The sequence below is a fragment of the Abramis brama genome (genome assembly GCF_963993115.1).
Source record: "Abramis brama genome assembly, chromosome: 8".
Lineage (NCBI taxonomy): Eukaryota > Metazoa > Chordata > Actinopteri > Cypriniformes > Leuciscidae > Abramis > Abramis brama.
In genome coordinates, this window is record NC_139970.1 from 37,453,294 (window position 1) to 37,481,174 (window position 27,881).

General features: G+C 38.3%; 1 protein-coding gene across 1 annotated transcript in view; it reads right to left on the reverse strand.

Annotated features, from left to right (window-relative positions):
- Positions 1–27,881, reverse strand: part of ttn.2 (titin, tandem duplicate 2) — a 169,052-nt gene that overhangs the window by 45,741 nt on the left and 95,430 nt on the right. Inside the window, exons 150-199 of the mRNA XM_084122514.1 lie at positions 26,408–26,719; positions 26,040–26,318; positions 25,588–25,887; positions 25,199–25,501; positions 24,530–25,084; positions 23,886–24,188; positions 23,492–23,791; positions 23,077–23,373; positions 22,687–22,971; positions 22,294–22,587; positions 21,908–22,207; positions 21,501–21,809; positions 20,919–21,118; positions 20,348–20,777; positions 19,933–20,241; positions 19,659–19,840; positions 19,441–19,570; positions 19,037–19,336; positions 18,623–18,940; positions 18,236–18,532; positions 17,837–18,136; positions 16,970–17,284; positions 16,699–16,847; positions 16,434–16,584; positions 16,051–16,332; positions 15,642–15,944; positions 15,223–15,528; positions 14,849–15,130; positions 14,432–14,731; positions 14,016–14,318; positions 13,570–13,878; positions 13,172–13,453; positions 12,294–12,593; positions 11,869–12,162; positions 8,818–11,772; positions 8,370–8,705; positions 8,003–8,287; positions 7,600–7,899; positions 7,190–7,492; positions 6,800–7,075; positions 5,150–5,446; positions 4,761–5,063; positions 4,373–4,672; positions 3,995–4,282; positions 3,580–3,882; positions 2,617–2,919; positions 2,202–2,507; positions 1,832–2,119; positions 1,457–1,747; positions 1,075–1,362 (exon numbers count right to left, since the gene is read on the reverse strand). Of these exons, the coding sequence (XP_083978640.1) occupies positions 1,075–1,362; positions 1,457–1,747; positions 1,832–2,119; positions 2,202–2,507; positions 2,617–2,919; positions 3,580–3,882; positions 3,995–4,282; positions 4,373–4,672; positions 4,761–5,063; positions 5,150–5,446; positions 6,800–7,075; positions 7,190–7,492; positions 7,600–7,899; positions 8,003–8,287; positions 8,370–8,705; positions 8,818–11,772; positions 11,869–12,162; positions 12,294–12,593; positions 13,172–13,453; positions 13,570–13,878; positions 14,016–14,318; positions 14,432–14,731; positions 14,849–15,130; positions 15,223–15,528; positions 15,642–15,944; positions 16,051–16,332; positions 16,434–16,584; positions 16,699–16,847; positions 16,970–17,284; positions 17,837–18,136; positions 18,236–18,532; positions 18,623–18,940; positions 19,037–19,336; positions 19,441–19,570; positions 19,659–19,840; positions 19,933–20,241; positions 20,348–20,777; positions 20,919–21,118; positions 21,501–21,809; positions 21,908–22,207; positions 22,294–22,587; positions 22,687–22,971; positions 23,077–23,373; positions 23,492–23,791; positions 23,886–24,188; positions 24,530–25,084; positions 25,199–25,501; positions 25,588–25,887; positions 26,040–26,318; positions 26,408–26,719 (17,301 nt within the window). The remainder of the gene's footprint in view (positions 1–1,074; positions 1,363–1,456; positions 1,748–1,831; positions 2,120–2,201; positions 2,508–2,616; positions 2,920–3,579; positions 3,883–3,994; positions 4,283–4,372; positions 4,673–4,760; positions 5,064–5,149; positions 5,447–6,799; positions 7,076–7,189; positions 7,493–7,599; positions 7,900–8,002; positions 8,288–8,369; positions 8,706–8,817; positions 11,773–11,868; positions 12,163–12,293; positions 12,594–13,171; positions 13,454–13,569; positions 13,879–14,015; positions 14,319–14,431; positions 14,732–14,848; positions 15,131–15,222; positions 15,529–15,641; positions 15,945–16,050; positions 16,333–16,433; positions 16,585–16,698; positions 16,848–16,969; positions 17,285–17,836; positions 18,137–18,235; positions 18,533–18,622; positions 18,941–19,036; positions 19,337–19,440; positions 19,571–19,658; positions 19,841–19,932; positions 20,242–20,347; positions 20,778–20,918; positions 21,119–21,500; positions 21,810–21,907; positions 22,208–22,293; positions 22,588–22,686; positions 22,972–23,076; positions 23,374–23,491; positions 23,792–23,885; positions 24,189–24,529; positions 25,085–25,198; positions 25,502–25,587; positions 25,888–26,039; positions 26,319–26,407; positions 26,720–27,881) is intronic.

Genomic DNA, 27,881 nt, shown 5'->3' on the forward strand with positions numbered 1-27,881 from the left:
GCAAATCGCGAAATAATTCTGGATTGATTCTGAGATTTTCAGAATGCATCACGATTCTCTCTCGCACTAGCGCTCTTTGTGAGCATTTGAGCTTGTGGTTAAAAACTAGCCTAGAGCACCATCTGCTGTTAAAAACTAAGATCAGAATCGATTCGAGAGAATCGCAATGCATTCTGAAAATCTCAAAATCGATCTATGAATCGCGATGCATCGATTTATTGTCCTAGCCCTAGTTATTAACATGTCAGAGCAATAAAGAAACATGGGTGAAGGAGAAAATAAAGACTGAAACATACCTGAAAGTTATTAAAAGCACAATAAACCATGCAAGAGAACTGGGGGGGTTAGGAGAGATTGGAGGTTAGGAGCCTTGCTCAAGGCCACCTCAGTCATTTCCTGCCGGTATTGAGAATCGAAACTATAACCTTTGAGTTACCAGTCTGACTCTTTAACCATTAGGCCACGACTGCCCCAATTGGGCACCCAAACGCTGACAGGCAACTTTCCATGCACACACAAACGAGCTGCACGCACAGAAAGCAGTCTGTCAGCGTGCATTCAGTTCTCTTGCATGGCCCATTGTACCTGAACGGACAAATGCACACACTTTGTTAAAATGGTAGACTATTCATGTAAACACATTCTTAAGTTATGTCTTAAGTAAACGTAAACAGTTATTATATTGAATCTGTGCATAAGGTATTAAAGTGACATCCTTGTGAGAAAAAAATTACTCGCTTCTCTTGACCGAATAGCTTTTGTAGCATATTTAATTCATACAGTGACGAGTATGCAGTTTTTTATTTTGTATTTGATTACTTTTTATAATTTAATTTCTGTAGTATTTTTTACTAGAAAAAACAACAACAACAACAACAACAACCTTAATGCACTATTTAATTTGTGTCTTTATTCTATTCTATTCTATTCTATTCTATTATTATTTGTCATATTTATTTTAATTAGCATCTTTCATATTTTATTAAATAAATAATTTAGCTTTTTGCTTCAGGCTGGGTCAGAAGGCCCACTGTATTTGACTTTGAAAACCACTGAAGTAGATTATATGAGTACCTATTTGATCTTTAGCCAAGACAGTGAGCTCAGTTGGTGGTCCTTCAGCTGCTTCATTAATGGCCTTGACTCTGAACAAGTACTCCTTTCCTTCTACAAGATCACTCACTGTGTACTGTGTGAGCTTAGACTTAATTAGAAGCTTCCATTTGTCTTCCCCTTCACTGATCTCTAGAGCATATGCAACAACATGGCTTCCACCATCACTGATTGGCTTCTTCCAGCCAAGAGTGCAAGAATTCTTGGTGATCTCTGAAGGCTTAAAATCTGTAACTGGTCCAGGTTGCTCTGCAATATACATCAATATTAGAATTTAGTATAATTAACAGATGAATGTATTTAAACTTTAAACTAACTTGCAACATTATCAAAGAAGTCTCACCTGAGGCTTTGACTGGTCCAGCTGTCTCACAACCCTCACCAATGCCGTATATATTTTCAGCTAGGACTCTGAAGCAGTATGATTTTCCTGCTTCGAGATTAGTAATCCTGAAAGATGTCTTGGAACACTCAGGAGCAACACAGGTCCAGGCCTTTCGCTCAGCCAGACGTTTTTCAACAACATAGCTCTTAACTGGACTACCACCATCAATTAATGGAGCATCCCAAGTAATTGATACATGGTCCTTTGAGGTCTCCTTAACAATCAGATTGACTGGGGGTCCAGGTGTGTCTGTGTACATTTACAGATAGTAGTTAGATACAGTAAATAATAAACCTCAAATGGAAAATTGTGAAAAAAAAAAAAAAACCTTACCTAGAACTTTGACAACAATGGTATATGACTTGGTACCACTACTGTTTTCTAGAGTTAGAACATATTTGCCGGCATCATATCTGTTGATTTCCTCACAATAAAGGAAAGTATCCCATTCAGTTGTCTTGATCATAAGACCTTGTCTCTCTTTCAAGTTTGCATTGACCTTAGTCCATGTTGCCTTTGGAGCAGGACGCCCTCTCAGAGGTACATAAATTCTCATTGTGACTCCAGCACGCAAAACTAGTGCTTTTCTGAGATCTGCATCAAGTTCAGCCTCAGGGGCAACTAAGAGAAAATTTAAATGAAAATAATATCAGAAATGTACAGATTTTGAAATCCCACATATTTGTTTATGAGATATACTTACTCAGGATATCCTTTGCCATATGTTTTCCAGGAACTTCACTTGGCTCTCCAAATCCAATCTTGTTTACAGCAGTAACACGGAACTGGTATTCAGTGTTATCCATAAGACCAGTAACATTAAATTTTGTTGCCTGGAGATTCTTTGGAACATTGCACTTCAGCCAGTCTTCTGCATCTGCTCTCTTGTACTCAACAAGATAGCCCAGAATTTCACATCCACCATCATAGGCAGGCTTGGTCCATGACAAACTAATTGAACTGTGTGTAGAGTCAACAACCTTTGGAAAAGCAGGTGGTCCAGGAGGATCTATGATAAAACCACAGAAACACAAGGACTTAAATGCATGAACTATAAAAAAAATTTTTTGCCAACTTAATTGTAAATTATCGTCCAGTGCAGTATTGTTAGTACTTACACACTGGGTCTACTGCAATAACACCAACTGATGGATCACTTGGTTTGCCAAGACCAGCTTTATTGAGTGCAATGACTCTGAATTCATACTCGGATCCCTCTGTAAGGCCTCCAGCTTTAATTGTCCTGTCAATAACTGGTTTTCTGTTTACTTTAGCCCAATTGAGGTCTTGAGTTTCACGCTTCTCGACCATGTATCCAAGAATAGTAGCCTTGCCATCATCAGCAGGGGCCTTCCAACTGACAGTCATGTGATCTCTGGTGATATTGGTAACAATTGGAGGTTCACATGGTCCTGGAACATCTGAATAAAAAATAAAAAAAAAGATTTAGGTTGGATTTGTTTAATCACATTATTTTGTTTAAAGAATATACATTTTCAAAATTATATAATATATTTACATTACTTTTAGAGATCAACCGATAATTGGTTTGACATTTTTGAATGATATTTAGGTTTTTCTAATGGTGAAAAGCCTTTAAAGAGTAGCATTACTATTATTGTATTATTGACCAAAAATGTAGTTAACCAATTATTGTTTATATCATGTTAATATTACATAATGTACATAACAGCCATTCTATGCAGTCAAAGCTTATAACAAAATCTACCTGTGCAAAACTTTCAACATTAGATGAACACGTACAGTTAACTTCATTTTTGTCATTATTCATCCACATAATTACAACCCTGTAGGAAATAATGTAACATGTTTGATTTTAACTAAGACTAGTTTTTCACTTCCCTAGAATGTATGATTTTTGCTGTCAACTATTGAGCATCATACAGCCTTCTAAATAAAGAAAAAAAACAAGAGTACATTCTAAAAAAAAATTAATTATATGTAATATTATTTATACTATTAATATAAAAAAAGTCAATGCTGTAATGAAAATACTGTAATGGTCACTCATCGGTCTATCTCTATATTATATAAATGCACAAGAAAGAATAAAATGTTACCAAATGGATTCTTGGCGATCACAGAATTAGTCACAATTGGGTCTCCAACACCATACTTGTTCTCAGCACTGATGCGGAACTCATATTCATGGCCTTCAATGAGTTTCTCCACGGAACAGTCCGTTATCTGACCATTAATGTTAGCAGTAACTTGTGCCCAGTTAGCTCTGCTTGTTTCACGTTTGTCAACAATGTAATTTGTGATTTCAGAACCACCATCAGCAAGAGGTGGATCCCACCTCACTTTCACTCTGTCAGCAAAAACATGGCTTATCTTCACTGATGCTGGGGGTCCAGGTTTATCTGCAGAAACACAATTATGCATTATTCACATAACAAATAAACTTTCTTAAATGTTTGAAAGACAATGCACACTCAGTACTTTTTTTTTGGCATATTTGTAATGTTAACTTACCTAGAACCTTCAATTTAATGTTGCCAGACTTTGTGCCACTTGGGTTCTCAGCAGAAATGGTATACTCGCCAGACTCTTTTCTTGTCACAGAGAACAGTTCCAAGGAGAAGAGATGCACCTTCTGAGTCATTTTCATACCTTCTGCCAATTTGAATGGAACACCATCTTTCTTCCAAGAGACTTTTGGCATTGGTTTACCATAAACTTCAGCCTCCAAGCAGACATTTGCTCCAGCTTTGACAACAATTAAGTTCTTCATTGCTAAACTAATCTCAACTCTAGGTGGAACTGAGACAATACAAAGAGAGACATCAAATAAACTATATAAAGTCCATCATTTAGAAAATTATAACATTATTGGTGGAACATAAGACTTACCATGCTCTGCAATAACTGGGATAGCATCAGATTCCTCTGAGGGCAGACTGACATTAATTGCTGTCTTTGCAATTATTCTGAACTTGTACTGTGCTCCCTCCTCAAGTCCAGGAACAGTGTATTCTTCCTTTGGTACATTTTGACTGCTTGTGTTGACACGCATCCATTTGTCACCTGGAAGCTTCAGAGATTCAACATAATAACCAATGAGTTTGCTTCCACCATCATGTTTTGGACGGTTCCAGACAAGAGAGACAGAATTTCTGGTCACATCAAGAACTTGGGGTTTGCCAGGTGGATCTGAAAAAGAATATACATAAAACTTGTAGTGCTTTTATTTTAACTTTTATTAAAAGTGACAGCAGCATGTTTTCCCCCCTACACATACCAACTGGAGATCTTGCAGTGATAAAATCTGTCTGTTTGCTTGGTTTGCCTTGTCCTGCTTTGTTAACAGCAGACACTCTGAATGTGTACTCCAGACCATCGATGAGGCCAGAACATGTATATTCAGTTGATCGAACAAGGACCTCATTTGCCTTGACCCACAAGAGGCTATTTCTTTCTTTGCGCTCAATGCAATATCCTGTGATGGGACTGCCACCATCGTTCACTGGTATCTCCCAGGACAACACAACAAATTCCTTGCTGATTTTGTTGACACAACAGTTCCTTGGCTCACTGGGTGGATCTGAAATTGGAAAATGTGTATTGGTGTAAATAAAGCCTAATCCCTTTGTGTGTCTGTGTTCAAATGTGTCAATTTATGAGACTTACCAAATGGATATCTAGCAATGACCTTCTCAGCGTAAATTGGTTCTGAAATTCCAAAGCGGTTTTCAGCACGGACACGGAAGCCATACTCTTTGCCACATGTGAGCTTTCCAACTCTGCAACTGGTCTTGGTGCAAGATGCAACTGTGACCCAGTCACCTCTTGTGACATCACACTTCTCAACAATGTAGTTTGTGATGTTGCTGCCACCATCTTCAGCAGGTGAATCCCATGCTAGTGTGCAGGCATCTACATCCACCTCAAGAATTTGTAGAGGACCCTGTGGAGGACCAGGGATGTCTAAAAATAAAATAAAAAATAAAAAATTGACTTCAATAGACTTCACATTTTGAGACTATTAAGGCAATTTTCTAAATAAAAAATAGACATTACACCATGCCTATGGCCAAATCACAGCCGTGCTGATATACATCCATATCGCACTGCTACTCGTGTGATATTGCTCATATATATAGGGCTCAACATTAATGCTTTTCCGCTTGTCCAGGACAAGTGAATTTTTTGAAGGGGCAAGTGTAAGATAATTTTACTTGCCCGACTGGACAAGTAGACTGATTAAAACCTCAGTGAAAAAAATAATTAGGGAAGCATCGAAACTTCAGTGAGAATTCAGTGAGAATTAATTACAGTCAGTGTAAACAGGGATTGGCAATGGATAGTATATTTTTGGTAAGAAGGTCGAGCTGTTGAGACTCATGCTGCCTGTCTCTTTGTGAGAGACTTTGTGGAGAAATCAAAACAAATGAGCGTAACAGCACACATAAAGTAACTCACAGAAGAAACATACTGAAGTAAAATTCTAAATGTTTCATTTTTTTTTATAATGGGGTATAGTTAAGTAACGTAACAAGACCAAGGGAGCTGCATTGCTGAATATTATCCTGATTGCAAATATAGTTCAATAAACAAGTAGTTAATAATAAGTCACAAGACACAATATTGACTGTTTTTGTTTATTTCACCAATGAAAATAGTTCCAAAAAAAGATCACAGCAGAACTATTGCGCATTCTCAAAGCAGTCACACTCAGCAGTGTTTTGTTACTGAAAGATTTAGCATTTTGAACGAATCGGTTGAATGAATGACTCAATTACTCACTCAATAAGTGACTTGCCGCCACCTACTGGTGGTTTAGTTTCATTTTTAAAAGTCTCATTGCATTTTTTCCCAACATTTCTTATTTGTTTATTAAAAAAAGTATTTAAAACATTAATCACATCACATTATTTATTGCAGTTGTAATTTTGCAATATAAATTATTTAATTTGATTTGTAACAGCCCTGTTGTGTCTTATTATTATAACTGAATTTATTGAGCAAATTTAAGAATTTGACATTAAAAGATGACGTATAGATTTAACAAGGTTAAAAAAATTGCCTTTATTAAGGTAAATAACGCCCTGGGGTAATAATCAATTATAATAAGCTGATGGAACACTTCTGCTTCAGAATAAATTGTTTACACCATACACACCAAGTGAATAACTGATTTAGTTGTCCGAATGACAAGCACATGACAAGGCTTAATGTCAAGTATAATAAATAATAAATATTATATATATATATATATATATATATATATATATATATATATATATATATATATATATATATATATATTAATAAACTTACCCATAACGATTATTCGGATGATCTGGTTGACCTTAGCAATGCTGTTTTCAGCAGAAAAACTGTAATAACCACTATCCTTCCTTGTAACTTCTTTGATCAAAAGTGAACTTGTGGTTGATGTTTTTTGTATGAAGAGACGATCAGACGTAACTAAATCATCATTTCCTCTTTTCCATTTTGTGACTGGTGCAGGCTTCCCTGTCACAAGAGCCTCAACTATAAGTTTAGTTCCTGCTCTTGCTGTAACCACATCGGGGATGATGATCTTTGGTGCCACTATAAAAAAAAGGTATAAAGGTATAAAATGTATTCAGAGTGTGATTCATGACAAACACAGCATAAATAAAAATAAATTAATAATGGGAGAGCACAAAATCTTAGTCTACATACTCAGCTGTTCCTTGACCTCAAATATGCCCTCAGCTTCTCTTGCCAAACTGCATCCTATTGCGTTTCTTGCGGCGACCCTGAATCTGTACTTAGTGTTTTCTTTTAGTCCAGCTACAACAATGGTCAAGTCTTTCACAACCGAGTATGATGTCCATTTGTCCTCAGGTTGACCATCCTCCTGGTATTCAACAACATATCCATTAATCTTAGATCCACCATCTCTAAGTGGTTTCAGCCACCCAAGAGTTGCACTGTTTTTAGAAATTTCTAATACATCCATCTTCTTTGGAGGATCAGGCTCACCTTAACAAAGAAAAAATATACATATTATTTTTTTAAATGCATTATATTATATGATACAATACAATATAAAATAATATAATAAATTATACTGTGCCATGTGGACTTACTTTTGGAATCTGTAGCTAGGTAGGACTTTGGAGAGTCTTGAGGCAAACCGATGCCATACTTGTTAACTGCCATCACCCGGAAGTAGTATTCTGTTCCTGGTGTCAGATTTGTGATTTTGAAGCTTGTCTTCTTTAAGTCATTTGTGCAATTTGTCCATGTTTTCCTGTCAACCTCACGCTTTTCAACAACATAGTTAAGGATTGGACTACCACCATCATTTTCTGGAGGCAACCATGCTAGCTGGCAGGTTGTCTTTGTGATATCAGTTCCCTCCAGTCCACCAACAGGACCAGGAGTATCTGTTGATAAATTTCAGGAACAGTTTTACCGACAGTACCTTGTATTGGGTAAATGTAAAGCTTATCTTAATTTTAAATGCATTTTATGCAAATATAAGTTTACCTAAGACTTTTACACGAACAAATACAGCCTTTTCTCCAGAGGCATTTGAAAGAGTCAAAGAATATCTGCCAGAGTCTTCACGTGAACACTCAGGAATCACAAGAAAGGTCATTGTATCAATCTGATCCACATGGCCCCTTCTAATGACATTGTCAACACCCATGCGCTTCCAAGTCACTTTAGGTGCTGGTCTTCCTCTAATTGTTGCAAAAAGTCTGATAGGACATCCAGCTCTAACGCTAAGGCCTTTTCTTAGACTGGCATCAAGATCAATCTCTGGAGGTTCTGTTGTGAAGAAAAAAGACTGAATAAGTGTACTGAATTTCAAGGGGAATCATATAAGTGACACTTTAAAATAAACACTTACCATTGACCTCCTTTGGTGATACAGCATCCTTGAGGTTTGCGGGACAGCCCATGCCAACTTGGTTTTGAGCAGACACTCGGAATTCATATTCTTGTCTCTCATCCAAGTTAATAATTGTAAATTCAGTTATGACAAGTTGTCCAGAAGTATTACATTTCTTCCAGCCTTCCTCAGGATCTCTCTCTAGTTCACCTTCCATTTGCACCTTATCCCTCATTTCAACCAGATATCCAATAATCGGAGCACCACCATCATACACAGGCTTCGCCCAGCTAAGTGTAATCGATGTCTTTGTGCTATCAACTACTTTAAGACTGCCAGGAGGACCAGGGGGCTCTAAATATTACAAAAAATGTCAGCTTAGTTTAAGATACAATTAAATACATCCTTAGAGGAAAAAAACATTATACAATCTCAGATGAATAGATGTAATACAGACTATACATACCAATTGGATCTTTTGCAGTGACGGGCCTGGATGCTTTGCTTGGTTCTCCCAATCCTACTTCATTTTCAGCTTTGACACGGAATTGATAATCGTGGTTAGGGATCAGATTGGTGACCTTCATGCGTCTCTCAGAGATAGGGCTCTTTGTGACAGGAACCCATCGAACAGCCCGCTTTTCTTTTCTCTCCAGAATGTAACCAGTGATAGACTTTCCACCATCATTCTCAGGAGGAGCCCATACCACAGTCATCTCATCTTTACCAATTTTGGTTACCTCAGGTGCATCAGGTGGGCCAGGCCTGTTGTATTGTGTCTTAGCAATAATAGGCCTACTCTCCATTGGTGGCCCAGTCCCCATTTTATTTTCTGCTCTGACCCTGAATATGTACTCATTTCCCTCAACAAGGCGTGTTACATTACAGTAGTTGGTGACAACAGAGGCAGAGTAAGTGGACCAAACCATTCTTCTCGTCTCACATTTTTCTAGAATATAGCTGTCCACCTCACAACCACCATCATCCTCTGGAGGATCCCATACAACTCTGCACTTGTCTGTGGAGATGCCAGAAATCTTCATATCTCTGACAGGTCCTGGTATATCCAAAACTGTAACATTGGCATATGCTGTGAATGATCCTGCTGAGTTTGTAGCAGTGACCACATATTTCCCAGTATCACTACGTTTGGTTTTAGTAAGGAGGAATTTTGAGTAATCGTATCCAGTGTCAATACTGATCCTTGGGTTATCGCCTGTAGCCTTGTCCTTCAGCCATGTAACCTCAGGCTGTGGTTTTCCTCTAAGTCCAGCCTCAAGTCTTACTGATTCACCCGCTTTGACCACAATAGTACCAACAAATTTCAGGTCAAGAACTGGTTTCTGAACTTCTTCTTTGACAAGAATATCAGATGTCTTAACCCAAGCGCTTTCACCTCCATCATTCGTTGACTGGACTCTAAACTGATAGGTGTGGTTCTCAACACATTTGTCTACCATGAAGAATGTCTCTTTCAGGACTCCCTCATGTAACTTTTCCCACTCTTCAGCATCCTTTGCTTTTCTCTCCAAATGGTAGCCCAGGTTAGGACTGCCACCATCATAATCTGGTTTTCTCCATTTAAGGAAAACAAAGTTCTTACCGATATCACTGACGTGGAAGTTCTCTGGTTCACCTGGCTTCTGAAGTGGGTCGATTGCAAGGATAGGAGTTTTGGTTTCTGTTGCTGGTCCAGGACCACACTTGTTCTCAGCAGTCACACGGAATAAATATTCATGATTTTCCATGAGCTTTGCCTTTACCATACGATTTGTGCAGTCAGATGATATCATTGACCAGGCTCGTATACTTGGCTCCCGACATTCCACAATGTAATTTGTTATCTCAGTGCCTCCATTATCCTCAGGAGCATCCCAGGACACCATGCAAGAGTTTTTATTTACATACGTCAACTTAAGATTCTGGCAGTGCCCAGGTCTATCCAGAACATTTACAGTAATAGTAGCTGAGGCCTCTCCAGCTTCATTAGCAGCCTTAAGTATATACTTTCCATGATCTGCTCTGGTTGCTTCCTTGATACGCATTTGCACTACTGGCAAGTTGTTTATCAGAGTGGTACGCTTGCCCCTTTCCAAAATGCTTTCACCTTTGCTCCAAGTGATTTCTGGATCAGGTCTTGCTTTCACATATGCTACAACATTAATGTTATGTCCAACACGGACAGTCAAACGGTCACGGCATGTGGCATCCATCTCAATTTCAGGAGGAATGACAATATCCTTAGCAATAACTGACTCTGGGATTTCCCTAGTCTCACCTTCTCCAATCATATTAACAGCTTTAACACGGAACCTGTATTCTGTATCCTCTGTCAGTCCCTTTACTCTATAAGCACACTGCTTAATCAGATCATCCTTATTGACTTTCTCCCACTCAGCACCTTCTTTATGGCATTCAACAATATATCCTAAGACTGGACTGCCTCCATCTCTTGTGGGTCTGATCCAGACTAAGTCAGCATATGTACAACTGTAGTCCTTTATCTTAGGGTTAACTGGAGGTCCTGGAACAGTAATTGGTCTGCAAGGTCTGGCAGGATCTGAGATAGGTGAAGGTCCACTAAAGCCAGCAATATTTTCAGCAAATACTCTGAACTCATATTCGATACTTTCAAAAAGCCCAAGCACTCTATATCTAAGGTCCTTGCAGGGTGTTTTATTCACTCTAATCCATTTGCCTCCTTTATGTCTTCGCTCAATAATGTAACCACTGATTGGACTACCACCATCAAACAGTGGCATTGTCCATCCAAGTGTGAGTGCATCTTCAGATATATCAGATGCAACTGGTTTTCCAGGATGGCCAGGGGACTCAAACTGGTGCCGGGCTACAGTTGGTGCACTTTCAAGAGCTGCGCCAATTCCCATTTTATTTTCAGCGCGAATTCTCACAACATACTCAACTCCTTGCTGCAGACGAGAAATCTTGAGCCTTGTGGAAGTGCTGCCAGAACTTACTCCTCCCCAAGTTTCCTTATTTGATTCCCTCTTCTCAACAATATAGTTCATGACAGGGCTTCCACCATCCTCTTTGGGAGGACGCCAGTCAATGACCATGAATTCAGGAGTCACTTCAAGGATATTAACAGGACCTATCGGAGCAGATGGCACATCAAGAACTGTGACATTCAGAGAAACAGTCTTACTTCCTGCTGAGTTAGACACTGTGAGAATATAGATTCCGGTGTGATTTCTTGTGCAATCGGCAATGCTCAGAACAGTCGAGAAGTTGTCTGTGTCGATTTTGATATTGCCTTCACTTTTGATTTCCTCTCCATCAATGACCCATTTGGCAGTGGGAACCGGAAGGCCTCTCATAATGGCAGGCATCCTAATAGTGCTTCCAGCTTTCACAATGATTCCCTCAATCAATTTCACATCAACCTCAATAATGGGTGGTACTGCAAAGACAGTAGAACAATAAAAAATTGAATAATACATATTGAAAAAAAAATGTCTTTAAATAATCATATGGGACATTAAATTTAGAGTCTAACCTAGTTTTTCCTGGCAAAGTACTGGCACAGTGGTATCTGGTCTACTTAGACCAACTGCATTCTCTGTCTTAACACGGAACCTGTAGGTCTTTCCTTCTTCCAGTCCAGTCACATGGCACTCAGGAATGCTGACAGTCTTAAAAATGATCCAATCCCTTTCACCTTCTTCTTGGTACTCAACCAAGAAACCTGTGATGTCACTTCCTCCCGTGCGATCGGGCCAATTCCACTGGAGCCACACCTCGGTTTTATCAGCATCTACATGATGCAGGTCTTTTGGTGGACCAGGTGGAACTGAAATATGAGATATGAAAAGAAATGTTAGTTTATTATATATATTTTTTATGTTATCCATTATAGATATTGTTTTGAAAATGAACATTAAATAAGCCTCGAAGTGGAGAAATTTATCAGGCCATACTTACACAGGGGATTCATTGCTTTGATAGCTTTTGTTGTCTCAACATATTCGCTTCTTCCAAACTGATTTTCAGCTGCCACACGGAACATGTATGATGTTCCCTCAATCAAATGCTTAGCCATCATGCTACGTTTTTTGGATGATGAACAGACTGGCACCCATTGTGCAGATGCTGCATCCTTTTTCTCAACAACAAAGTTAGTGATGCGTGCACCACCATTATCTTCTGGGTCTTTCCAAGACAGCTGGGCAGAATCACATCTGACATCAGATACCCTGAAATTCTGAACTGCTCCAGGCTTGTCTACAAAAACAAACAAATAAAACAACAACTTAACTCTTTGCTGAAAAGAATGGTATTTTCTAGGGGTTTGACGAGTCACAAGATCTTGCTATATTAAAAAGTGACAATATTTCTTGTTGAGGTGAAAAGCTGTCTCACGATATCAGCATGACGGAGTTGAGTTTGTGGCAAAACCTTTTACAGTGCTTATATTGTTCTGTCTTTTATTGCATAGGATAATTCATACTCAGAAATTAGAAATAAAGTGACATTTACTATGATGATTAAGATTATTAATAGTCAAAATTCTTAAAAATACACCTGCATTGTTTTGCATTTTGTGACTCAGTCGAATAATAGTCTATTTCTCCAGTCATTTATTTCACCATTGAAGATTTCTTAAAAATAGTGTTAAAATATCATCTTGAATCGCTCTCGTGAGCCCAATATTATGTAGTCTTGTTGTCTCATGAGCTAGGTGTATTTTCACACCCCTAGTATTTTCCTTTTCATTTATTTTTATGTTCTATTTGTTATACATTATTTAAAATTGTACAATTTCAGATTTTTCATAGTCTTTGTAATATTAAAAAAATTACCAAGAACAAGCACGGTGCATGTGGCTGACTTTGATCCAGCTGGATTTTCAATAGTAAGTGTGTAATTGCCACAGTCTGCACGGGTGCAATAACGCATCTCTAGTTTAGTTGCTGTTCCAGATGTTTCAATCTCTGATCTTGTAGGAACATCTAATTCATTTTTCTTCCATGTGACTTTGGGGAAAGGCATTCCCTTGATTCCAGCAATAATATTAATATGGGTTCCGGCCATTGCTTTGAGTTCACGAGGCATGCCCAAATCCAGTTGAAGTTCTGGGGGCTCTAGACAAAAACAAAACAAAAATAGCATTTAATATTGTTACACATATTTTCTTAAATGACAATAACATGCATAATTAATAACTAATATCATACATATCCAAATACGCATAAATTACCAAGTCTGTCTTGTGCTCGAACAGGCTCTGGGACATATGCAGGCTCTGATTCGCCAGCAGCATTCACTGCCTTCACTCTAAATCTGTAAAGTGCACCATCCTCAAGGTTGATAACCTTGAATACAGTGCCCTGGCAGGAGTCAGGTGTCTGGTTAACTTGAAGCCATTCCTCATCACCAGCTTTCTGATATTCAAGGAGATAGCCAAAGATTTTGCCTCTGCCACAGTCTTTTGGTGGCTGCCAAGAAAGAGTGACAGACTCTTTTGTCTTGTCAATTGCTACTGGAAGTACAGGTGGGCTTGGAATCACTGTGACAAGAAAATCATGAAAAAAGGTGGAGGGTGGGTGTTATTATTTTAACTTTGTTTAAACTTGTTTTTTTTTAAGTTTTTTTTTAAAATAGTTAATTGTAAATTTTTCATTTAAAACATCTTTGGATACATACCAATAGGATCTTTGGCATAGATGGGCTTTGAAGGTGGACTGGGGTCACCAACACCAATCACATTCTCTGCCATGACACGAAATTCATATTCACATCCCTTGAGAAGATCAGGAACCCAATATTCTGTGTTGGGGTAAATGCGGTCTTTTCCAGCTCTAGTCCACATATTGGCCTTGGTCTCCTTTCTTTCAACAATGTAGTCTTTGATTGGTTTGCCACCATCAGCTGGCTGGAGCCATGAAATCAGAGCTGTATCTTTATAGATTTCTTTTATCACAGGTGCCTGTGGTGCATCTGGAACCTCTGCAGGTGTTAGAAATTTTAGAACATGAGTAAAACTCTAGACCATTCATTAAAAGATTCTTGTTAAAATAATTTATTGACTATTATATTATACTGCAGAATCTGTTACTTACTGAAAATATCCTTTGCTTTTGTTTCAGCAGATAGCAATGGATCACTAATGCCATGAATATTTTGAGCACAAATTCTAATAATGTACTCTCTTCCCTCAATTAGTTTTGGAACTCTGCATGATGTCCTTGTGCAAGATTCTGTAACAGGCATCCATAAATCCCTGTTGGTGTCTCTCTTTTCAACAGTGTAGTTAGAAATAGCAGCTCCACCATCATCCAATGGGGGCTTCCAAGAAATGACCATATAATTCCTGTAAATCTCATCAAATAAAACAGGACCCTCTGGAGGTTGTGGACGGTCTGAAAAATTCATAAAACAAGATTCATCATTACGTTTGCAAAGAAATAATTGTAAGATAAAAAAATAATATATAAAAAATATAATATCTACTTGACAAAAAGTATATATTAGCTTACCAACAACAGTAACAGTACATATGCCCTTGCGTGAGCCAATGGAGTTCTCCAGAACCACAGTGTATTTTCCACTGTGATCACGTTTTGCTTTTGCAATAGTCAAGCATAATTTATTATTTGTGCTGGTGAGAGCGATTTCTTCATTTGCCTGAAGCTCCTCATCATTTTTGAACCATTTAATTGTTGGTGCTGGTTTGCCTGTGTATTGGCTTTGAAGAGTGCAAGTTTCCCCAACGCGAACAACAAGCTTGTCACGGAACTCAAGATCAAGGTTTGGTGGTTCTAGTAAAGAGTATAGCATTCAATAAATCAAACAGTCAATAAAAAAAGAAAAAAGAAATAAATCACTTCAGTGCATCACTTCAATTACTTACCAAACTCTTTTTTGCATGTAACTGGTTTGGTGCTGAATGATGGTTTGCCTTGACCGATTTGATTGACAGCACTAACTCGGAATTCATAAGAATAACCTTCTTTAAGACCCACATGTGTGAATTTACGGTCCAAAAGTTTATCCTCTGAGGCAATAATGCTGAAATTGTCCTGTCCAATAAGACGAACTTCAAGAACATAGCTTGTTATGTCTGAACCTCCATCATACTTTGGAGGCCTCCATGCGACGCTGATTGAATCATTTGTGATGGCTGTAACCTCAAGATCCTCTGGACGCTCAGGTATAGCTGAAGAAGGTGTGTGAGAAATATGTGAGACATAATTAATTTAAAGTAATGATGTAAATGAATACTGTAAAAAATACAAAATACTAATACAAACTAACAAAAACAAGGCTTACAGAGTGGATCCTTGATGACGACTGGAGCTGAAGTCTCAGTGAAGGGACCCATTCCAATAATATTTTCAGCTGCAATTCTGAAGAAGTAACCCTTGCCATCAATAAGACCCTGGACAACAGCATTATGTCTTGTGACAGTATAGGTCACTGAAGTCCAGCCTCTGCGGTCAGATTCTCTTTTCTCAATTATATAGTTGGTGATAGCTGAGCCACCATCATCTTCAGGAGAGTACCATGTCAACTTACAAGAGTCATTGGTGAGATTCTCACCAGAGAAAGGCTGACCCACTGGGCCAGGGACATCTATGAAGAGAAAAAACAAGCAGTGTTCATTACTTTATTGAAATCATTTCAGAATTAAGATATATATATATATATATATATATATATATATGTATAAAGCACTCACCCAATACTTCAACAATAACTGCTTTCTTCCTCTCTCCACCTGCATTTTTAGCACTCAGCGTATAAATGCCTTGGTGTTGTCTCCTGCAACTTTTGATAACCAAAGCTGAACTTATAGAGGTGGTCTCAACAGCAGCCTCCTTTGGTAAATCACCATCGTCTCTATTCCAAATAATCTCTGGAGCAGGCTTTCCTGACACATAGGCCAGGATGCGGATTACCCCACCAGCATGAACAACAATCTTTTCCTTGACAGTTGCATCCAGGTCTACTTCAGGGGGAACTAAAATATATGGTAAATTAAATATAAAATAAATAAATAAATACCGAAAACAGAAGACAGAAAAGACAGGAGAGAAATCTAAAATCTGAACTAATGCTTACTTGTCCTGTCCTTGACTTCAATCACATCAGAAACCTCACCAGGTTCTCCCACACCAGCAGAATTTACAGCTCTCACTCTAAATCTGTAGAGTCCAAGCTCTTTAAGTCCAGGAACAACAAACTTGGTGCCTCTGATTTCCTTGTCTTTAACCTAAGATAAAAAAGTAAATTATATATATATATATATATATATATATATATATATATATATATATATATATATATATATATGTGTGTGTGTGTGTGTGTGTGTGTGTGTGCATACCTTCTCCCATTCCTCTTGCCCTTCTTCTTTGTACTCTACAAAATAGCCTGTGATCTTAGATCCACCATCAATAAGTGGAGGAATCCATTCAAGATCAACAGTTGACTTGGTACAGTCTGTTACTTTTGGTGTTGGAGGTCCTGGAGGTGCTGTTAAGAAAAAATACAAACGTATAATAGGCGCATGAATTAGAAAAAATGAAAGGCCCACCAAAATACAAAAGTACACGAGTAAAAAAAAAAATTACGAAAACAAATAAATCCTAACATACCTATGGGGTCTCTACATGGAACAGGATCAGAAGGAATACTAGGAGGGCCGCATCCAGCTGCATTAATTGCAATAACACGGAACTGGTAGATAGCACCCTCCATAAGGCCTGTTACAATATGGGACACTCCTAAAGTCCTGATTCTGATAGGTTCGCGATTTACTTTTGTCCAACGCTTGCCTGTAGTTTCCTTACGCTCTAACCAATAGCCAGTTACTGGAGAGCCACCATCATATTCTGGCTCATCCCAGTTGACAGTCATAGATTCAGCTGAAACATCTGTAACAGTTGGCTTCTCACATTGGCCAGGCACAGCTATTAAGGGAAGAAAAATAAGTATTAAATTGAATTTAAACAATACATTTATTTTTGCAAGGATCTGAGTTTGAATAGTATATTTAATACATTTAAAACCATTTTAGCTTTTACTGAATTTTACATAGTCATTGTTTCATTCTGTTTTCAAAAGACTGGAAATCGGAAACCAAAAATCATGAGATCATTCATCTTACTTGTACTTTTTAACAATTATATACAATACAAAAAAAAAAATACATATAATATTACTTTAACTATGAGTAGATTGTTACTAGATATCAACATACACTGACAAATTAATACATAGTAAATATGTTCCAGATAATATTTGAATATTCTCCTTTAGTATAATGACAATATAAAAGCCAATTGTTTCATTTGAATTATGTCAAGCTTAACATTTTTCTCATACAGTATAAATGGGTACTTATATATGTACATATTTCAGTAAGGTGGTCCCTCGCAAGGGGATCATCATATTTGGAGGTCATGGGAATCAAAAATTTTGAAAACCACTGGACTTAGAGATTCCAAGTATATGAAACTTACTGAAGAGGTTTCGTGCTTTCTCAGGTTCACTGTACAAGGGTGGTCCAATTCCATATTTATTTTGAGCCATAACACGGAACTCATACTCATGGCCCTCTGTTAGCCTTTGTACTGTGTATTGGCATTCCTTTGGATCACTAGAGACATGGACCCATGTTTTTCTGTTTTCCTCACGCTTTTCAATGACATAGTTTGTAATCTTGGAACCGCCATCATCTGTGGGTGAATTCCAGGAGAGACCAATCCTTTCAGCGAAAATCTCCCCAATCTTAATTGGTCCTACAGGTACACCAGGACGTCCTTAGGACACAAGAATAGCATATTATTGATTTGTATCTTTCAAATGGATGAATCATTCCAAATTAGGAAAAAAATAAATCATGGAATTCAAGGACTTACCCAAAATGCTAAGCTTGATGCTCTTGGTGGCTGTGCCCAAAATGTTGGTGGCTGTCAGAGTGTATAATGCGCTGTCATCTCTCTTTGACTGCTGAATTAAAAGGGTGCATTTCTCATCAGAAACAAGTTTATTGACATGTTTGTCATACTGTACAGCAGCTTTGTCATCAGGCTTGTCCTGTGGAGCCTTGTGCCAGACAAGAGATGGGAATGGACAGCCTTGTATCCTGGCAACAATGTTGACATCATATCCTTCTGCACCTTCTAAAGCCTCTCTGAGATCAATACTTGGAGCACCTAAAAAAAAAATGTAAAAGAAACATTAGCAAATAACTAAGTGTCATATTTCAAGAAACTTTATCAAAAATGACATGATCTTCAACTCACACGTCTGGTCCTTAATGACAATTGGACCGGCAGTAACAGAGGGTCTGCTTGCACCAGCTTCATTAACAGCTTTAACACGTAACTCATATTCGCCACCTTCTTTAAGGTCTTCAATGATGAAGGTAGTCTCTTCAACATCTCTCTTGTTGCATTGTTTCCAAGTCTCTTTCTGTGGACCACTGGTATCCCAGCTCAACCTCTCAATGATGTAATGCTTTACTGGTGCTCCACCATCGTTCTTAGGAGGAACCCATGTCAAGGTTACAGCGTTCTTTGTAACAAGGTTAATTTTCACCTTGGTTGGAGGATCAGGAGGATCTTGACATTAAAAGAAAATAAGATTAATCAGAAATTAATTAGAAAACAATTTAGAGGCATGCAATGTTTTTCAAAATAATGGGCTAACCAACTTACAGATAGGATCCCTTGCCCTAACAGGTTCTGTGGTCTCGGTAAATGGTCCAAAGCCAAGGCGATTCTCAGCACGAACACGGAATAAGTAGTCCTGTCCCTCAAGGAGGTTGGGCACGACAAAGGCCATGCTGGCACAAGTAGCGTTGGCAATTGTCCAAGCCTTTCCATTGACAGCCTTCTTCTCAATAAAATAACTTTTGATTCTTTCACCACCATCATTATCTGGCAGCTTCCAAATGAGTCTCATTGTGGTTCTGGTGACATCAGTAACTTTGAGCTCTTTGGGTGCTCCAGGAACATCTGGAAAAAAATGATCAATTAACTTCATAGCACAATGTTATTTTTGATTAAGTCTTTAAAAATATTAAACAAATTAAAAATTAAAATATAAGTAGAAAACTCACCAAGCACATTTACTCTGACGTTGACATGCTTCTGTCCTGATTTGTTTTTTGCTGTAATTGTGTACCTGCCAGAATGGCTTCTCAAACTCACAGGAATTGTAATAACTGAGGTAGTGTCAGTTGATTCAACCTAATCCCCAAGAAAATCACCAATAAACACCTGTCTTAGATTCAGAAGAAAATATTATTTGTGTCTAAAATTAGAGAAAAAGTATCACCTGTGAATCCACTGGTAAGATATGAAGACGCTCCTTCTTTTCTGTCTTTGCTTTGCCATCAAAGTCCCATGTAACTTTGGGAACAGGACGTCCTGTGATGGTGGCAGGAATCTTAAATGGAGATCCAGCACGGATACACAGAAGATCAGGAGCACTGATATCCATGAAGATCTTCGGTCCAGCTGTGGAATTAAAAGAATGCATAAGGTTATGTAAAAATAAATATTGTGACTCTTGAGGAAGTTAATTTGTATTTCAGTACAAAAAACTTTACTTTGAATGTCCTCTATGCGAACTTCAGTGGTTCTGGGGCTTGGTTCAGACTCGCCAATTTCATTGACTGCAATGATTCTGAATCTGTATTTCTTAAGTTCTGGGAGGTTTGGAATTGTGAACACAGTAGAAGGATGCAGATTTTCAGCATCATTAATCCTGGCCCACTCAGAAGTTCCTTCATCCTGGATCTCAATGATGTAACCTTTGATGGGGCGACCACCATCTTTAGCTGGTGGGGTCCATGCAAGGGTGACACTATGCTTGGTTTTGTCAGCAATCTCAGGAGCTGCTGGCATGCTAGGTGGAGCTGTAAACACACACACACACACAAAACAAACAAACATGAAATATGTTAAAAACAACATTTATTCAAATCTATCCAAAATACAAATGCATTTAACTGATGTTCTTACTCATTGGCTCATCAGCAACGGCAGATTCAGAAATGGCACTCGGTGGTCCAATACCAGCAGAATTGCAAGCCATTGCACGGAATTCATACTCCGTTCCCTCTATGAGACGGGTAACATGGTATTCCCAGCCTTTCATGCCACGTTTTGACACCAGTACCTTATTCACACGAGACCAATAGGAAGTGCCCTTTTCACGCTTCTCAAGCCAGTAGCCAGTAATCATTGAACCACCACTGTCACTAGGTGGTTCCCATGTCAGTACCATATGGGTCTTAGAGCGCTCCGCGATAGTGACTTTCTCAGGTGGGCCAGGCAGAGCAAAAGGATCCCTAATCTGCACCTCTTCCGTTTCACAGGCCTCACTTATTCCATACTTATTCTCAGCTTTGACCCTAAATTTATAGTTGCCACCAGTTTCCAGGTTCCATACCTGCAAAAATGATATAAACAAGATGATATAATTATTTCAGCATATTTTCCCAGTCTATGTGTCTTATATAAACAATACTCTTGTTTGACGCGTTTTGAATGACTACCTACACAAATGCTATGAAATAATTGTTTTGCTTACCCCATATCGCTTCTCAATAATGGAGTTAGTAACCTGCACCCACTCAGCCTTTTCAGGATCTTCACCATTAAGGTCTTTCATCTCAACAATGTAGTTGGTAAGCTCAGTGCCACCAATATCCAATGGAGCATCCCAGGTAAGGTTGCAAGACTCAGATTTGATATTTGAAACAGCAATATTCCTTGGTGGTGTTGGGCGATCTATGAAAAAAAGAGATAATTATAAATCATTAAGTATATGCAAAATAAACAAACTTTGGACACTTAAGCCATGACATACTGCTTGCCATTGATTCATATAAAAAATCATACATTTCAAGTAAAACATTATTTTTTTTTTTAAATTAAGACAAGGGTATTAGGCACATTTTGGTTGTCAAACACAAGTAGATGATTTCCATAGTTAATGTGATGAACTACGCATTTAGCTATTCAACTAGGACAACTGTGTGAACTTGAGGAGATCTGACTCCAAACATCCACTAAAATCACCTTAGCATGGTTTGACATTTTGTCCAAAACAGTTTTAACTGAAGTGTTCAAGTCTCCAATACTTTTTGTTGTTAAATATAGGACAACTTACCCAACACTTCCACTGTGATGGAATGACTGAGTGTTCCCAAACGATTTGAGGCACTAACAGTGTATGTGCCCTTGTCAATTCTAGTAACACCAGGGATGGAGAGTTTTGTATGTGATGTCACTCTGTCGATCTCTTTGGTTTCTATCAGGAGTTTCTCAGTGGGCGTGTCAATAACAACATCATCCTTCAGCCATTCAATCTTTGGCATTGGTAGGCCTGTGACTTCAGCAGGCATCTCAATAGGTTCGTTTTTCCTTACTCGGATCAAATCACCCTTGAAGTGCTTCAGCATATGCAGACTTGGTGCCACTATAATTATCAAAAGACAGATGAAATGTGTGTCATCAAAAAAACAGATGAAATGTATGTGCTGAAGAACACTGATGTTAAACTAGAAAAGGACAAACCTTCATCATCCTGAATTACAACAGTCATGGTAATTGAAGGCTCACTTTCACCAAGTGCATTGACAGCCTTTGCACGGAACTCATACAAATGGAGCTCATCAAGGTTTTCAACTGTCAAAATTTGAGCAGTGACCAGCTCTGGGCTGACACGCTGAAAGGCTGGTTCATCTTGTCGCTTTTTCTCAATGATGTAGCCAATGATTGGACTACCACCATCATTACGCGGTGGTCTCCATTCAATAGTAACAGAGGACTTGGTCCTCTCAGTATAGTGGAACTTTTCAGGAGAAGTTGGTGGACCTGGCATTCAAAAAAACATATGACAATAAATACACAAGAACAGTCATTATTAGTAAGAGTAAAAGCATTGTGTATGTCAGGTTTACCTTGAGGATCCACAGCACGGATTGGTCCGAGATCGACTGGAGGTCCACATCCATACTTGTTCTTAGCCACAACACGGAAAATGTACTCCTGTCCCTCAATAATACCTACAATCTCACATTTGGAGGAAGGAGTCTCAATGGGTTGTCTCCATGTGTGCATCTTTGGTTCCCTCCTTTCAATGATAAACCCTGTCAAATCACTACCACCATCATCATCAGGATCTGACCAATTCAACATCATTAGCTTTCTTGTAACCACAACAGGTTTCAGGTCAAGAACTGGTCCAGGAACATCTGCAGAGAGATTTTAAATGTTGCAAACTGTATGTTATGCATGCTGTAATGAAAATGAGTGTACACTTTGAATCCATATTACAATTTAAAAATTCTTACCCATAACTTCAACCCTGGTCCATGCAGACTTAATACCACTTGGATTTGCTGCTTGGATTTGGTATTTGCCATGATCACTTCTCTTTGTGGTTTTAATGACAACAGTGCTGACCGGTCCAGCTTCTTCTACCTCCATACGATCTTTTTCTAATGCAGCATCATCCTTTGTCCATTTCAAAAATGGAAAAGGTCTACCAGTCACATGTGCTGGAATTCTAAGCATCTCTCCGGCTCTAATGACAACGCCATTTTTCACAGAGATATCAAGCTCGATGACAGGAACCACTGTTTTGGCAAAGAAACAAAGCTATCTGTTTATTTTGGAACACTTTAATTGCTTAACAATTAAACAATAGCCTATGATAATTAACAATAGTATTATGTTTATACCTGCAGGGTTTCTCACAATTATTGCATCTGTAAAACCTGGTTGTCCTTCACCAGCACAATTGACTGCAACAACACGGACAATGTATTTTGCGCCTTCTCTAACGCCATACACTGTAAATGTGTGGTTCTTCCATGGCCTCTCTGTGGCTCGTGACCAGTCCTTGGTACCAGCAACAACTTTGTCAACATGATAACCAAAGATGTCTGCGCCACCATCGTCTGCGGGAGGATCCCATTCAACATCAATTGAAAAGTCTGAGGTGTCAACAACTCTTGGAATTGGTGGACCCGGAGGCACTGAAAAAATAATTGTTATATAATAAATATTACATTTTAAATTGATATTAGTTTGATATTAAATGTAATTCCGGTATGTTCATGGTTTATATAGTCAAGTTTAATGTTACAAACTTACTGATTGGTGCCTGTGCTGTTTTTGGTTCTGAGGGGGGACTGAACTTTCCAGGTCCAGCTACATTTTCCGCACAGACTCTGAAAATATATGTCAGACCCTCTAAAAGGCCCTCTACATTTAATTCCAAATCAGGAACCATGGTGCGATTGACTCTCGCCCAGTGTGTGCTGTTAATTTCTCGTTTCTCTACCCAATATCCCTCAATGGGGCTGCCATTGTCATTGGGTTCTATCCAGGTAACACACATACTGCTGGCTGTGACATCCTTAATTTCAGGTTTCTCCGGCGCCTCTGGAGGATCTGAATTGACAAAGGCATATTTAACTGTTAGATTAACTGTGAAAAACAATAATGCAAATTATGTGATCAAACAAACAATGGAAAGTTGTAATACCAAATGGATTCTTTGCAATGACAGGTTTGGAGATGAATGGGGTTCCAGGACCATACTTGTTCTCGGCAGTGACGCGGAAGAGGTACTCCTTGCCCTCAATAAGTTTGGGCACTAGAAATTTACAACCTCTAAGGATTGATGTTACAGTGATCCATCCAAGCTCAGCCTTGGAGTTATCTTTTCGCTCCAATATATAGTTAAGGACTTCACTACCACCATCATCCAGAGGAGGATCCCACTTACAGAGGATTGAGTTCTTCCTTATCTCTTCGAATTTGAAATTGACTGGAGGTCCAGGAGTATCTGAAATATTAAAGTGTAAAAATGAACATTCCATTTTTTCCCCAAAATATTCAAGGTGGAAAAGGGTTTATATGTCATTATAAGTGTCATTAGTAAAGTCGGTTTCAACTGATGTGTTTTCATACCAATGTGGTATACCAGACCAAATAAATTTACTTGAACAATGTCCAATTAGCTACTTGAGTATTGACTACATTATCCAATAGCTTGTGTGGAGTAAGTGACATCAGCAAAAAAAGAAAGTCGTGCTTTATCTTCTTCAGATGAAGAGTAAATTATTATGTTTTGATTAAAGATTAGAGAGACAAAAAAAAAATCTTTAGAATATTATCTCAACTCACCAAGGACATTAACTTCACAGGAGGCAGAGGAAACACCATGATCATTTTCCACTTTTATGGTGAAAACACCATGATCGCCTCTGATAGAATCTGTTACAATAATGAAGGATTCACCCTTCCTCTTGGATTCAATGGTAAGACGTTCATTTAAGCTTGGGTGATATGCTTCTTCAGGTTCCTCCGGTTCCTCCACCTCCACCTTCTTTTCTTTTTCTTTCTCCTTTTCTTCTTCCTTCTTTGCCTTGTCCTCCTCCTTCGGCTCTTTGTCTTCCACCTTCGGCTCTTTGTCTTCCACCTTCTTTTCTGCATCTGCCTCTTTCTTTTCTGTATCTGCCTCTTTCTTTTCCTCCTTTTCTTTTTCTTTCTCTTTCTTCTTTTTAATGGGCCTTTCTGGTCTCTTCTTCAGTGGCTCTGGCCAAATGGTTGAATTGTTCCTCATCCATGTAATTTGGGGGTAAGGAAATCCAGAGATGTTGGCTTCCAATCGGATCTCTTCACCTCGTTTCACAGACAAGCCTGATTGTAGACTACCGCTAAGGAATACCTTTGGGCGATCTGGAAGCAGAATAACAAAAAATGTTTACATATACCAAAAGCTTGCATCAGAGGGACTTCACATTTGGAAAAAAACTTTATGATTTAACAAGTAACAAGAGATTAAATTCATACCAACTGCATCTGAGGCTTTGATCAAAGGTGAGCTGCGTGAAGGATCACTGACACCAGCTGCATTTTCAGCACGCACACGGAACTGATATTGTTTTCCTTGCGTCAACCCCTTAACAGTATAGGACAACACTGGCACAAGGAAGTCATTACATCTCTGAAAATTATCTTCCCCTTTCATCATCTTCTCAAGAATGTAACCAATAATTTTGCTTCCACCATCATACATGGGAGGCTTCCACGTAAGGGTCACACTCTTAGAAGTTGGGTTGTGCGTTTCCACATCGACTGGTGGATCAGGACGTTCTGTATTTGATGGACAAAAATGTATTAAAAATATCATGCAAAATGAAAGGTACATCCAAATCCGTTCAATGAATGTCATTACTTACGCTTCTGATCTTCAGCAATTACAGGATTACGAAGCTCAATGAATTCACCACCACCAATCTTGTTGACAGCTCTGACACGGAAGTAATACTCCCCATTTTGAATGAGATCCTTAACCGGCCAGCTCACTTTGTTTTCTCCAGACATAACATTGACATATGTTCTCCTGCCTGCTTCTCTGCGTTGTAGTACATAGTGGAGAACGGGGCTACCACCATCATAGTCTGGAGGATCCCAGGATACCTTGCAGGTGCTCTTGGTAATTTCACTAGCAACAATTTCTTTACATGGTCCAGGAAGACCTAACGTTTGTTAAAAAAAAACATAAACAAAGCAATGGCATTAGTTTAAAATGTAAAGGTGCGTTTTCATTTTTATGTTAGCATAATCAGTTGTTAACAGATAAAATATTCCAATAAAGCAGTCAAACTAACAGCAGAACTCAAAGACATACCAATAACTTTGACATTGAGTGTTCCACTTGTTGAACCATTGCTGTTCTCCAAGGTAACTTTGTACTGGCCAGCATCAGCGTGTAAGCAGCTTGGAATTTCCAGATGGCAGGATGTGTACTCAGCTCTAAAGAAGGTTCTGTCATCAGCCTTCAGTTCATTTCCATCTTTGTGCCATGTAATCTTAGGTGACGGCACAGCCTTAAATGGAATAGGTAGGTGCATCTTTTCACCTTCTACAACAACAAGGTCTTTGGTCTGGAAGTCAAGGGTCGGGCTACCTGCAATGATGTGAGTAATAGGGCAATCAGTTATCCTTACACTAAAATTTTAAATTTGATAAAAAATTAAAAATAAATAAACCTCTTACAGTCAGAATCTTTGGCATATACATTCTCAGAAATGTCAGAGGGCTCACTGGCACCAACAGAATTGACAGCACGGACTCTGAAGGTATACTGCTTCTCAGGAACAATGCCCTCTTCATCCCCTGCTCTGTATTTTAGCTCTTTGACAGGACGAGAGTTGACTCTCATCCACTTCTCAGTTCCAGCCTCACAGAGCTCAATATGGTAGCCGATTATGGGACTTCCTCCACTCTTTTCTGGTGCCTTCCAGGCAATACAAATATGGTCTCTGGCTGCTTCTGTGATGTGTAATTCCTGAGGTGGTGATGGTGGGCCTGTCAAGATAAATAATGGTTTCATTATGGATTACATCTCAAATCAAATATTCAACCCATTTTTTTAACCCACTTTTTGTCTCATGAAAATAGTGCATATTATGTGTTTACTAGTCTTCTGAAGGCATGCAATAGCTGTGTGAACAGTCCGAAATATAATTTGGATTTTCAGTTAATAACGACTTAAATGTCTGTCCGTTCCTCATACAAAGTTATCGTACTTCTCTCCTTTTTTTTTGCCTTTATATTGGAAGTCCTAAAGACACCATTATTATTTAAAACATAATTAGAATAAATTTGCCATCATTCCAAACCTATTGGGCATATGCAATATTACTGAAGATGTAACTGTTCTGTTGAATCACAAATAATTTCTGTTGAATTTATTATGATTTTTCATATCTTTCTTGTTTGAGATGCAATCACTCGGGAAGGAAATATGGTAGGGGGAAATTCTTTTTTGGTGAAGTTCCCCAAAATTTAAGCTGCATCTGGATAAAATTCTGTGGTGATAGCATACAGTAATCAAACGTTACAGCATTTGGAACAAAGGTAGCCTTTGTTTAGTCCTCACACATTTGGAAGGCATTAATAAAATTGTTGTTTTCTGAGTGACATACACAAAACTAAGGACTCATAACTATAGCAAGGAGAGTCAAAAGGTAGGAATCGTTTGATAGTACACATTTTTAGAAAATATACATTACATTAGGACATTGCCATGCTGAGAAACTGCCTTTGAAAAGACAAAATATATCTAAATATATATTTTTTTGATTTTGCATATCTTTGTTATTTTACATGGAATAACTCAGGAAGGAAATAAGGCAGGAGGAAAATTGCTACATCTGGATAAAATTTTGTGGTGATTGCGTAAAGTAATGAAAAATTACAGCATTTGGAACCAAGATAGCCTTTTTGTGCAGTCCTTGACGCCCCCTAATGGGCTTCTTTTTTTTTTCCTCAATGAGGAATATCTTGTGATCAATAGATTATGTTCATTTTGGGATCATTTTAATAGTAATAATATGCTGTAAAAAATGATTTTCAGCGATCTGTGTAATGTTTCATGAGCTGTATGATGTTTTTGACACATTGCAGTACATAATACAAAAAAGTATTTTATAGATTATGAAAAAAAGAAATTCTATTTATCAGCAAA